This window comes from Sorex araneus, chromosome X, assembly GCF_027595985.1.
Source record: "Sorex araneus isolate mSorAra2 chromosome X, mSorAra2.pri, whole genome shotgun sequence".
In the NCBI taxonomy this organism is placed as follows: domain Eukaryota; kingdom Metazoa; phylum Chordata; class Mammalia; order Eulipotyphla; family Soricidae; genus Sorex; species Sorex araneus.
Window position 1 is genome coordinate 216,510,069 of NC_073313.1, and position 14,176 is coordinate 216,524,244.

Below are 14,176 nucleotides of genomic sequence, written 5' to 3' on the forward strand. Positions count from 1 at the left end.
ATATATTGTTCAAAGTTGGTGGCCTAAACATTTCTTTAGGGCACTTGGGTCTGGGGCAAATGGGGCTAACAGAAGAAAGGCAAGAGAGGAAACTCTGAAAGCGAGAGTCAGTGAAAGATTCTAAACTTTCAAAGGAAGGTATAAGAAGGTTTTTTTTTTTAAATCACCGTGAGATACAGTTACAAAACTTTCATGTTTGAGTTCCAGTCATACAAGGATCGAATACCCATCCCTCCATGGTGCCCATTTCCCACCACCAATGTCCTGCACATCCCCCTCCCCATCCCAGCCCTCCCCCTGCCTCTGTGGCAGACAATTTCCCCATACTCTCTCTCTGCTTTGGGGCATTATGATTTGCAATGTAGATACTATCTACATTGAGAGACTATCACATTTGGTCCTTTATGTATTTTCAGCAAGAGTTTGAAGCAGGGGTGCAAAGGAGTCAGATTTGCTGATTTACTTACTGTCCCAGCATGGAAGTGTAACTCCTGTCTTTTGTGTCAATTTTTACATTAAATTTATATTGCTTCAACATCTTTTCTACTTCAACTAAGAACTATTCTTTTCAGTGAGAGCTAATTAAAAAATAATTAACTGATACTCCTTTTTACTTCTTTCAATTTCTACTTCTCTATGTTTTATTTTTCCTCTATTGGTAATCACAGTTTTTACTAAAAATGGAATAAAAACTATTTAACTCACAACTCTAGATAATAAATGAACTTAGATCTGGTTTAGGAGAGACAAAGAGATATAGATCCTTACCTCTCAGACTGAGTGTCCTAAATTACTTTCTTAACTATGAACTCTCAAGATTATAGTCCTGCATTTATAAGAAATAAGGATTGGCAACAAATACAATGAAATGGTGAATCATTTTTGTCAACTGTTAATGGTTTTAAGGGAGATTCAAATTTCCCTCTTTCCTACCAAACAATTATGTATGTGAACATTCTGATTTAGTTTTTGCTATATGGCCAGGTGTTTCTCACTGGAGTTTCTACTTGATTGTGGTTTCTGAAAATGATGTCACCCTAGGTTTGCATTCTCATAGCAGTGGCATTAACTGACACTGTCACCAATGTCTTAAAATGTTAGGAAAAAAAACAACAGTTCTGGGACACACAAAAAAACTATTTAAAAAAAAAATTTGTTAAATCACTATGTGCAGTGAAAAAAAAACATGAAATCTCTACATCAAACTTTCCTCATGAGAATGAGTAACCTACTATTTAAATTTTTTTTTCAAGTACACAGAAGCAATATTGGTCCCAATTTTATAAAAATTTCTGAACCAGAAATTTTGTAAAAGTTGAGATTCAAAAGAAACCACAAGTTTTACCAAGTTCCAAATAATTGGCAATTTATAACAAACATTTTATTTTTACCTTGTATGGGGCCACTCCAGGTTTGATCCCCCAATATCCTATATGCTCCCCCAAGCACCTCAAGGAGTAACTCCTAAGAATAGAGCCAGGAGTAATCCCTGAGCATCACTGGGTTTGCCCCTCCATCAAAAACAACCCAAAAAAGGCAGATGTTGGGGTGGGGTGAGGATGGAGGATGCTGAGAGATTATTTTTTTTCCTGAAAAGAAAGGCAAATGCCCTACCTGCTGTACTATCACTCCTACCTCCAATCTGCCTTTTTTAAGCCAAAAAACTCAACATTTTTTCCCTTGTATCCAGGAGGCTACTACTCTTACTGCCTCTCCCACTGCATGCTTTTGTAATATTAATATCATACTAAGGTCTTTATTATTATTATTATTATTATTATTATTATAAGAGATCAGCTGCAATATCTCCTATAGCCTAGTTATTCCTCTCAGAGAACCTGGCAAGGTACTGAGGGCATCCTGCCTGCACAGCAGAGCCTGGCAAGCTCCCCATGGCATATTCGATATGATAAATACAGTGACAATGATGGTTCTCATTCCCCTTACCCTGAAAGAGCCTCCAATGTGGCTCCAATGGGAAGAATGAGTATAGAGAGGCTGCTAAAAATCTCAGGGCTAGGACGAATGGAGATGTTACTGGTGCCCGTTTGAGAAAATCAGAAAATCGATGGTCAACAGGATGACAGTGATACAATGATATTCTTTTAAAATGTAGTTTTAAAAGAACTTGGGGTAATAGTCATTTGCTAACATTTCTACCATCATAGTTGGTGAGTTCATTTGGGGCGCCCCAGAGGGAGGCGGGTGAGAACCCCCCTCCCCAAGGGACCCAGCCCCAGTACAGACCTCCACTACCCAACAGCTGCCATGCTCCAGGCTGCTTTCCAGATGCTCCAGCCAAGACCCACACATGAATGAAGTCCCACAGAACCTGAGTAATGTGGAACTTTGTGACCTTGGACTCTGGACACAATGGGACCCAGACCTCATGGAAAGCCTGGCAAACTACCGAGAGTATCCCTTCCACATGGGCAGAGTCTGGCAAGCTACCCATGGCGTATTCAATATGCCAAAAACAGTAACAATAGGTCTCATTCTCCTGACCCCAAAAGAGCCTCCTATACTGGGATTCTTGGTGGTGGAATATGAGCACTGGTGAAGGGATGGGTATTCGAGCATTGTATAACTGAGATTTAAACCTGAAAACTTTGTAACTTTGTAACTTTCCACAATAAAAAATTAAAAAAAAAAAACAAAAAAAAAAAAAACAAAAGAGCCTCCAATCATTGGGAAAGACGAGTAAGGAGAGGCTGCTAAAAATCTCAGGACTGGGAGGAATAGAGACATTACTAGTGCCCACTCAAGTAAATTGACTAACGATGGGATGACAGTGATACAGTGATAGTTGGTGAGTCAGAGTGTAGTACAGCCATAGTAGACTCTACACTGTCACGCTAAATGACTAATTGGTGGGAGAAAAGGAATATGAGCTGAAAAATCGCAACTATAAGAAGAAAATTAATATAATATAGCACACATATATATATAAATCAAAATTAGTAAAGAACAAATCATATCTTCATTCCTATAAAGGGATAGGAGATTCTTGACATATTACCTTTATGTGCTATCTCAGTAAAATATGATATGAAGATTTGGCGGTCTATCCAAGAGATCCTCAGGGAGTCCAGAAAACCCACCCCCAGTTTTCAGTCAAATAGGTTATCAGTTTAGCACGAGGGCTAGAGGATGCAGTGTTACTCATGTTCTGTAGTGTTAGGGGTACCCAGGCCACCACATAAGTGTTGGGGGCCACCGTGCCACAGCCATTGTGCTCTAGCTTTTTCCTGGGGCCTCCAGGTATGCTCAGGGGATGATATGGAACCAGAAATCAAACCCATGCCAGGTATACTCCCTAACCACTGAACTACTGCCTGTCCCAATAGAAGGATGATTTTAATGGAGTCTCGTGAGTTCCAAAGAGATTGTACAGGGACTAGCCCCGCATGTACCTGACTCTGGTTCTGTCCCGGCATCACACAGTTCTCCAAGTGCAGTTCTGGAGTCCCAGAACAACAAGGTGTGACTCTGGTGGCCCTGTCATGTTGCTGGACTGAAAAACGTCTAGTACTTGGGCCCTACCACACAACCATCCGGTATAATCTGAAGGTAATAAATGCGAGTGTCTTATACCACCAGAGTATCTATAGGGCAGATAAAATCAAATAAGAGGAGCTCAATTAATTAAATAAGCAAAATGATAGATAATTTTATTTTAATTTAGAGTTCATATATGTTCCCAAACATCACCAAATTAAACCTTACGAATTATTTCTAAGGAGTCAAAAAAATTTTTTAAAAGTGTTCCAGTATGTTATGTTATATAGAATAATGCCTACAGAATATTTTGTGTAATCTGTAGTGGGCATGTTTTCTATGTTTCAGATTTATTCTGAATATATCTTATTTTATTTTAACTTCTGTCTCCATTTTAATTTAATTACAAAACTGTGCATTGCAAATCCATTGAGAAAATAATATTCTATTGAAATAAATCCATGTATTTGTAAAGTTTTATTAATTAAATATCAAAATATCACTTAGTAATATCTAAGGGCCTTCACTGAATTTATTTTTCCAAACTAAGAAAATGGTTGAAAAATTGTTAGCTTTTATAAGTGGTATGATTCTAATTGCCAATACTTGAAAATAGAATTCTAGCCTTTACAAGAGAACACTATATTTTAAATAAGCAAGATAATTTCAGTAATGGAACACAGAGTCCCTCACATCACTGCAATGAAGGCAGACTATCATAATTAAATAATTTGGTTATCATTAGTCATAAAGATTTTTAATTTATAGATTCTTACTTTGACAATTCTAAACCTATAATACTATAAATGACTTAAGTCAAAGTACAAGTTATTGTAATAAAATGCCAATAAGCAAATTCCTTTCTTTGTTGCAAAAGTAATCAGTCAGGTCAGTCAATTTAATGATAATAGTAACTTTTTAAAAATACTAGCTCTCAGTAATTTTCTCTTGAGTAGTCACAATGCACTTATGATACTTATTAAATTCTACATTAATGTTGAGTGTCATCACAAAGATCTACTATCAAATGACTCTATCATTCTCTCCTGAAATAAGGTAATATATTGATCTTTGAAATCATTTGATAAAGTGAAAATTATGTAATTTTGCCCTAAATTTTAGGTAAATACACAATTGTTTTAAATTTCTAAGAGATGTATACATTTATCCCTGCTGTACATCATACATTAAAGCAAATACAAAAAATAGAATAAATAAAACAAACAAAATACTTCATATCCTGCCAGAGAAAATAGGTTCTGAAATACATCATAATATGAGATATAATTTTTCCGGTACAGATGTTCATCCAGTCATTAGATTAGGACAATTCGGGTGACTGACAATGCTTAGTTTTCATCTCAGCTAATTAATTTTATAAGCTGTTATTTACCTTTATATAATTATGCCCCTGGAAAAAAACGGGTCACCAAAGTATATAATTTACAAATTTTTGATAGATCTTGAACATATATTTTTTGATTCATTCAAGTGTAAATATGGCTTCCTTCTAAAGTTATTTTTGTTATTTTTTAATTATCATAGTAGGTCTTTGTAATGTTGCTTGTTACTGTAAGTATAAGAATTAAATATATAGAGATTAGTTTTTAAATGACAAAAATTAGAAAAATTTTACCCATATACAAAGTTTAGTATCATTTTCTATTATTTAAAAAATGCATTGCTATCAAAAAGCAATGTTGCATTTACTCATATTTATGCATTTACTTACATTTTATAAGAGTAAATAAAATATTAGAATAAATGCTTTTACCAAAAACTCACATGATATTCTATTCCTTTAGTTATTAATATAGAAAAGCAGGTATATTTTCATTTGACATTTCAATGTTAAGTAATTTTCAAAGTCCTGCAAATATTTGTCTTTCACATTATTAAATTTAATGCTAATTTATGACATTAAGAGAAAGCATGTAAGTGTAGTGTGCCTAAACACTAAACAGGAACTAGTAGCATGCATGGACAGTGGAATGGTGTTTAAATAGGATAGTAAACAGTATCGCAATTAAAGTTTTACTCAGGTCCTTACATTTCATGCTTGATGTAAGTACAGCTCTCCATTAGCTTCCTGCATTCTACTTTGTACCATAAGCTGTTTTCTACTCTCAAAAGAAGTGAATGGATTCATTTAAAGATAAAACTCTTCAATAAGTTTGAAATGATGCTCCTATTTTTAACCACACAGTTTTCATCTTAATGAAATATTAATTAAGACAAAAATAATTTAATGGAGCATAATTATTTACTATCCTATTAATCCTGTTCTTGTTTCTCAAAATCTAATCACAGAACAAAAAGACCCATTAGTAATCACTTCATTTACCTGAAGGAAATTTTATTTCTGTAAGTACCCTGTTAAGCAGCTTTCATGGTTACTTTTCAGCATATCCAAACACATTCAGAATGTATGAAAGAGACTATGAGTGAATTCTTGAAGTTACCCTACTTTATATAAAACGTAAAGGAAACATATTATTCATCTTACAGCAAGTTAACTGATACTGACATGTTTTATTCTTTAAGAGAAAATCATTCTAAAGATAACACTCATCCATAAATACTTAAAAGCAGGTAGCACCAACATTTAGTAATGTTAGTAGGCAAATTTAGGAAGGGGGGAGAAAACCACAGAACCAAAACAAGAGCTTACTTACATTCCTTTCAGGCGCTGCCACATTTTTTCAGTCTGCTCTCCTATGAGATACTTAAAAGTGGTGCTTTCCAATTCTTCAATTTCTGTAGCAGTAGACCCCATGGTGATACTCCTGGAATAACACAGTTACAGTCAGTTTCAACAGCTAACACAAGCATTTCTCAGTACACTACCAATCTCAAGCAGTTATACAGTAGCTGCTCTTATCTATCAAAACATTGCAGATTTACAAAGCTGACAGCAGCTTCTGCCAGAACGGCTATTGACTTTGATAGGCATATCCACTGCTCACCACATCACCCCCTCAAGCAGACAGCAGTATAAACAGATCCTCTGACCTCACAGGAACAATCGGCACATGTGAGTCTGCTACTTTACTACTGACCAACTGAGCACTCTGGCTCGCCCCAGAAGCAGCTCATTTGTTACTGTTCCGTGCACAGAAGCACATCAGAATCTGTACCGTTTATGAGATCTATTATGCACGAGAAACGTGAATGACTTGAGCACACCCGAAAAAGCTGAATTCCTCTCTTCCAACGGAAGGAGAGCAGAATGGAATAAGAAAGCAGATGGTAGGAACCAATATCAGCAGCACCACCCTGAGAAAAAGAGAAAAGTGCCTATTTTAAATGCCAAGATTTTTTGTCTCTTAGTTGATCTGGAAATAACACTTAAAAATACAGCAGAATCTAACCATGAATGCAACAAATATTAGTGGTAATGAGAAAGCAATGTATAGAACCATACAGAAGACAGACCACAGTGCTCCACAGGTTGTTACTGAAAGAACATGCACATCAATGATGCTGTAATCATGCTTATTCACCTTCTCCTAGCAACTCCACACAGTAGGTAACTGCCAATTTAACCAGTGGAAATCGCAGCAGCTGCACACAGCCTGCTCTGTAAATCCTTTGGGGATTAAAAAAAAAAAATTAAGTGGCGTGTATAGCTTGTGTGTGAATGTTGGGGAGAAAAGAGTGTGTGTGAGAGTGGGTGTGTGGGTGTGTTTGTATGGGGGGGAGGCTCTCTGGGAGATGAGAGACATTGCTATTGTGCTGCTTATGCACTTTAGAAGAAAAATAAGGGAAGTGTACATAAAAGAATCAGAGCTGAGTTGTCTGCCAAGCTCCCAGCACATGGCCAGCTCTTTGAGTATGAGCTCCTTAACCGCTATTGATGTATGCAAGCTGCTAAGAAAAATACTTAAAAGCAAGGTGTCTTCTTGTTTGTTTGGGAATCCAGATGGAGTTTTAGTCCTTGCTGCAAGAAAAACTGCCTGTTATATTGAGGTCCAAGGTAGATTTAGTCATAGATATTATTTAGATAACGCCAGTATTTATTTAATGCTCACTGGGTATCATTGTATCTATTGTACCAGTACCTAATCGTATTACTTTTTTAAAGTATAACAAAAAACCTGTAGTGTAGTTAATGCTCTCATTTAAACATTAAGCTGATGGGCTGTAGAGATAGTACAGCAGGTAAAGTGCTCATCTTATATGCTGTTGATCTCAGTATCATCTCCAGCACCACATCTGGGCCCCTGAGCCCTGTCAGGAATGATCCTGAGCACAGAGCCAGGAGTAAGCCCTGAGAACCACAGGGAGTGGCCTGAATTTTAAAAAAGTGGAAGAAATAGAGACTTTCCTCAAATTTAAAGCCAGTCCTTTAAAATAATCCCTATGTGATTTTGTGACTAGAAATTTTCTGCTACAGTTATTATGTTTATCTAAACAACAATGGGCCAGAGAGGGAGTACAGGAGGTAAGGCACTGTCCTTCAGCCCGGAACTGTATATGGGCTCTCAAGCCCTACTAAGGGTAAGCCCTGAGCACTGTGGGATGAGGTTCAAAATTACTAATTAATTAATTAATTAATGCTTACAGAATCTGTTAGTGAAATTCTCAGCTATTCTGTGCTATCAAGAGAGTGGCCCGGACAGCACTGTTCTTGATCCTAACATAACAAAGAGAAACTTTCATAATGCCCAGGGCTCAGCTGTCCTATAAATAAAAGAGGATAAACTCAATTCCTTGCAGCAAGAACCCACTTAGATGGCACCAACCTTTATTTTCAAATGGAGCTATGCACCTACAAAAGGAAAGAATAGCATCTCCATCATAAATCTGAGAACCTGGGTTCAAACTTCTTAAGTCATTATCTCCATTGAAAATTAGCTCAGTTCAGTATCATGACTTTCAACACTCTTGGCAGGTGAGCTGTGCTGACATTTGCTACTGCCACCAGCGTCACTTCTATTGCTGAGCAGCCACCTACCTCCTGAAACCTTCACTAACCAAATCCAGACAACTTTCTGGGAGAAGGCACTTTCAGAGCTTACTGGTGCACAGAGTGATCATATGTGGCCTCACCATTGTTTTCACTGCTCTGTATAACACGTACCGTCCACAGGTTCTCCTCTGCACCAGGGGACAATGCTACCCTCTGCAACAAGAGAGCTCACTGGGTCAGTTCTACACATGTGTGAAACTATCCCCCTTAACTTCCCACAGAAGAGCAAGTCTGGTCTCTGCCTATAGAGAGCTTTAAGAGACTGAAAAGGAAGAACAGGCTATGGCTGAAATGGCCAGAACCATGGAGGAATTTCTGGGGGGCTGAAGTGTTCCACCTCCTGAAGGTCTTGTGTGCAGTTGGAGGTCACAGATAGACCTGCAAGCACTCCCCCGGGACAGGTCAGCAGGTGCCACAGCTCAAGCCACTAAAGGAGTAGGAATCACCATGGAGCTGTCTTGATCTGTTCTGTCATATAACCATAAACAAAAAATGAAGAAAGGTTGATGAAAAATAGACTTTCTAGGGGAGAAATAAGATGAACGTTAAATGAAGGAAAGCTTCATATTTTCTTTCTCAACAAGTCCTGAATTCTATTTGTTTAATATCTTTAGCTAGCAGACAACTTTCCACAATAACAACCTCACTCCCTCCCGTGAGTATTTATCTCAGTTGCCCTAAAAAAATCTTTATTATGAAAGTATCTTATGATGAGATTTTAACATATAATAAAATTGGAGGATTTGAAATGGAACATTGACCACATACATGTTCAGGAAAGGGAAATTTAAGGACAGAGAATGATCTATTGTAAAACACCAAAGTTTAACTTCCCCTATTCTCAAGCCAATAAACTTTATATTCCAATTATGGGTATATGTCTTTTCTTTGCATTCCCTGCCCAAATATATATATATATATATACATACATATATGTATATATATTTGATCCAAATATTCAACATATCTACCTGTTTCTCAGTACAATGTAGTTTATGAGTCCTGAATTGCAATTCCTCTGCTATTCCAGGATAAATTCAATTTTTGATCATTCCAGTTTGCCTGTTTATCTTTTTATTTAGGCTTACTTCCTTCACTTATAATCCTATCTATGTTGACTGAATAAACTCTTACCTAATTTTTCTGTAATGAGACATTCAAAAACATCTGGCTTCTGCTCTCAGCTGAATCAGTGAAAAATCTCCATTAAGAAGCAAGTATTACACTATTTCTGTATTATGAGCCAAGATACTAAAGTCATATGTGGTAAAATAGCTTTGGGAAGCAATGTTCCAATATTTAGAAAGTTGAAGATGTATAAAATCAAAATATTTTCTTATATTTGTAAAGGAATATTAGTTCTTTGGGACTGCATCATAAAATGTTATAGACAAAGTTGCTTTGCACAAGAAAAATTTATTTTTTGAATTCTGGAATTTGGAAAATCCAAGATTGATGATAAATTCAGTATCTGGAGAGAGCCTGCTCCTTCATTCTTTCTGAAAAGACCATCTTAGCCATGTCCTGAAGGGTAGAAAAGGCTCAACTCAGTCTTCTTAAAAGGGACACTAGTTCCATTCATGAGGACTTCATCCTAGAGATTTAATCATGACCTAAATGCCCCATTTCCTACTTCCATTGCATGGGGAATAGATTTCAACATATGAAATGTTGTGAGGTGGAAGTGGGAGGTGGAGGGAAGGAGACACAACAGTTTCTTCATTGCCTAAAATGTGCATACGAAAGTTTATAGTGGCATTTAAAAAATATTCACTTTCCCCTAACTAGAATATGAGTAAATGTTTGCATATTCACAAAATGTAATGTTGTATGCTATGCACTAAAAATATTTATTCCCCTTTTGGAGATCTTTTCAGTACTCCCTTTCAGGTAATTGATAGAAAACATCACTGTCTATTACAATAAATATTTTATGTGGAGCAAAGAGTTTAGCATGTTTATTATATGTTTAAAAAGAATGAACAGTAAAAGAAATGTCTGACACATATAAAAATAGAATGTAAATAAATAGATCTAACAATAATAATGTTGCTAAATTAAAAAAATATAGTCAGAACAATTTTTATAGTAAATTTGTTTATCTTTTTTACTGATTAAAAGAAATGCACAGAAGTGATAAACACTAAGTTCTGAGTAATGATCATCTCTGGATAGGAGATAGTGAAATACTATTGAGGTGAAAAACATAGGTTCCACAGCTGTTTAGGAAATGTCTTATTTGTTAAGGAAGATGTAAATATATGGGATTAAAGATGATTTATGCATTTCATGATTTATAAAATTTTTAATTGTTTTAAATCTGCAAAAAAATCCAAACAAAATTATTACACATACAGAATAAAGCATGTTTGAAACTTTTTAAAAAATTAAAAATATACAGCTGCCAGATATTTGAAGAAAAACAAGGAAGTGAGTGGTGAAGAGAAGTTTATACTCATCAATGTTTGCAGTCTGTGTTGTGTGGAATTTAAAAGTGTCTGAAGCTTATAAGTCCCTTTTACAGCGCAACATGTTATAATTAGTATTAAAAGGATCCAAAAATAATAATACAAAATTTTTGAAAAATAGGTAGATGAGCCAAGAAGATAAAAGAAGTGGAATGCATGCATTGTATGAATAAGACCCAGCTTTCAATCCCTACACCTCACATCCCACTCACCCCAACCCCACCTTAGTACTGCTAGTAGCAGTTCCATGCAGAGTATTACTGGTGATAACCCCCAGGATTCCTGAATATTGGTGGAAGGTCCCCCTAAGTTTTAAAAAAAATTAACAAAAAAGAAAAGAGGACAAGATCTTGGTCTTTCAGGGTATGGAGATATCAAGTAAAGTTAGTTTTGTTTTTATTTGTTCTGGGGATCACAGCTGGCGTTGCTTAGTGCTTACTGCTGGCTCTACACTCGAGGAATCACTTGGTGGGCTGGGGGACGATATGGGTTGCCAGGGATCAAAGTCTGATCAGCCACATGCCAGGCAATCACCCTAAGAGCTCTACTGTCTCCCCAACCCCACATCAAGTAGTGTAGACCATAGGTTTGAATTGTACAGACTTTGATTTCCAGAGGAAAAAATTAAAACCATTAAAGGTTTAACCAGGAAAGAATAGAACTCTTGCACTTATAGAAAAATTCCATAAGAGACCTAATGGTATTGCATACCGTTTTTAATTTTTGAAATTGTTCCTATGTTCATGTGTTACATTACAAAACTAAGGGTAGGATTTGAGTGTATTTTTAATATCCAAATGACACAAATTCAACTAATGTTAAAAATTAACATCAGTTCTCTCATACATTTTTTTCCTCAAATTTTTAATATTTCTGTAAGCTGTTACTTTTGTTTTTTATTTTGCCTTTTAAATTTTTCTATATTATTTTCTATAGTCTAAGTCAAGTATTTTATCTACTTAGAATTCTTTTTAGCACAGCGGGTAGGGTATTTGCCTTGTACACAACCAACCCTGGTTTGATTCCTCTGTCCCTCTCAGAGAGCCCGGCAAGGTACCAAGAGCATCCCACCCGCAGCACAAGCTACCTGTGGCATATTCAATATGCCAAAAACAGTAACAACAAGTCTCACAATGGACTGGTGCCCGATCGAGCAAATTGATGAACAACGGGACAACAGTGCTACAGTGCTACAGTGTTACTTGTCCAACATGTCCCATTCTCAATGTTCAGGTACATTCAGTTTAGCCCTGTTAATAAATCAAACCAACCTCTACTTGTCATTCTTTCTGACACAACTTGTTCTGAATCACCTTTCCACAACTGCTAAAAACATTGCTAAATAATTTCTTTGTGGAATATGTGCACTGGTGAAGGGATGGATGTTCGAGCATTGTACAACCTGAAAGCTTTGTAACTTTCCACATGGTGATTCAATAAAAGAATAAATTAATAATAAAAAAATAATAATTTTTGAGGTCTTGTTCTGATCACAGTGATGCCTTGTCCTGGGCCTTCTCAGGCTAATTTTTGTATCAAATAAACTTATCCTCTCTATTTTCAGACTCTTTTTACATATTTTCAATATTTTAAGTAAATATATATGCCATGATGTCATCTACATGTGCACTTTATAGTTTTATTCAATATACGAAGTGTTAGCATTTCTTCAGAATAAAAGTACATCAAATTATTATAGAGAATTTGAAACAATACCAAAAAATGCAACAGAAAAGTTAATATCACTTATTGAGATAAAATACCTACAAAATTAGAAAATAATATAAATGTATATGAAACTGTATAATCTTTTAAAAATTTTATTGTGATTTTTTTCCCATTCACTTAAATGTTCTTCAAAATTGTTCATTCAATTGCTGTACATTATACTATTATTTGGTTGTGCCATGATTTAGCTAATTCTTAATTATTTTCCAACTTTCCTTTATTAAAAAGTATTCCTCTATATTTTTGCACATCAGTAGATCTATATTTCTATTTATTTGGGTAGAAAGGGGCCTCCTATACAGTGCTCAAGGGAGTCAGAATCACAACTAGCAATATTCAGATAGCTAGGCCAGATGAGTCATATTATGGTCCTGTGATGCAGAATTTTCAAGGTCCAGTAATGTTAAGGGTCTGTAAGATCTAAACCCAGCTGTGCTCAGGGGACCGAGTCTTTCCCAAGAACCAAACCAAGATCTAAGCATGTGCAAGCTATGCTTATGTACATTTCTTTCAAAGTATTTACCCTATGATATGCAAAAATAGTACCATTGATTTAAACTTATTGAACTAATAAGTTTATATTAATCAGTTTATATTAATAATCAGAACTAATCAGTTTATATTATATAATAATATATAATGTAGCAACTATATATTAATTGCTATCAATTGATATCTTGAACTCATTTTCTCTTTTTTGGATGATGTGTGCTGCTTTAACAAATTCTTTATACCAGTTTTATATTTAAGTTTCCAGTTTTTATTATTAATTTTTAAGCATTCTTCGTGTATTTATATTTACCTTTAGCTGATCTTGAAAGTTTCCAATATTTTGTTTCCCATTTGTAACTTACTCTTTCATTATATGTGATATTCTATGCAGGCAAACATGTCTCTCTCTTCTATGTAGTTCTGCTATTATTCTTTTCCCTTTGAAATTTTAACCTATGTGGCTATCCAATACTTACTGACTTAAATTTTATATTAATTGCCACACAACTTTTTTACATTAAATTCTCTAATTATATTTGTTTATGTGAAAAGAGCACATCTATTTTTTACAAAGATTCCATCCACAGTCCAGGACCATTAACTGAAATTTTTCTTTTGCGCACATTGATGTATTTGTATTGTAACTTTTACCAAACAACGCATTTTTTGTATATGCTAGTATTTGTCCCTGAAGCATCTGTGCTATTTTGTTGCTCCATCTGTCTATTCTTACATAAGATCCAGTGTGAATAATAAGATCTTTATGCACCTTAAGTTAAATTTAATAAATATTATTTCCAAGTGCTTTTTCCAGGCAGACACCGCATGCTAACATAATTTCAAATATTTTACAGATAAGGAACCTGAACTCTGAGAGATGAAGCCCTCCAGCCTAGTATCTGAGTCAGATTGAAAGCTAAATGTGTGTGGTTTCAAAGGCCCTACTTTTTTATTCATTTTTCTTTAAAAGAAAACCTAAGTCTTTGTCTTAAAGCAGCCTATTTTGGAAAGGAGTTGA

General features: G+C 35.4%; 1 protein-coding gene across 5 annotated transcripts in view; it reads right to left on the reverse strand.

Moving 5' to 3' along the window:
* PDE1A (phosphodiesterase 1A) overlaps positions 1–7,125 on the reverse strand; it is a 321,345-nt gene extending 314,220 nt beyond the window's left edge. Inside the window, exons 1-2 of one of the 5 annotated variants that reach the window (XM_055122320.1) lie at positions 7,002–7,125; positions 6,174–6,284 (exon numbers count right to left, since the gene is read on the reverse strand). In XM_055122320.1, coding sequence (XP_054978295.1) covers positions 6,174–6,274 — 101 coding nt within the window. In that variant the 5' untranslated portion in view covers positions 6,275–6,284; positions 7,002–7,125. Of the gene's footprint in view, positions 1–6,173; positions 6,285–6,464; positions 6,746–7,001 lie in introns of those variants that run through there. The other 4 variants (XM_055122318.1, XM_055122319.1, XM_055122317.1 and 1 more) reach the window with 4 other exon arrangements.
* Between the last annotated feature and the right edge of the window lie 7,051 nt (positions 7,126–14,176).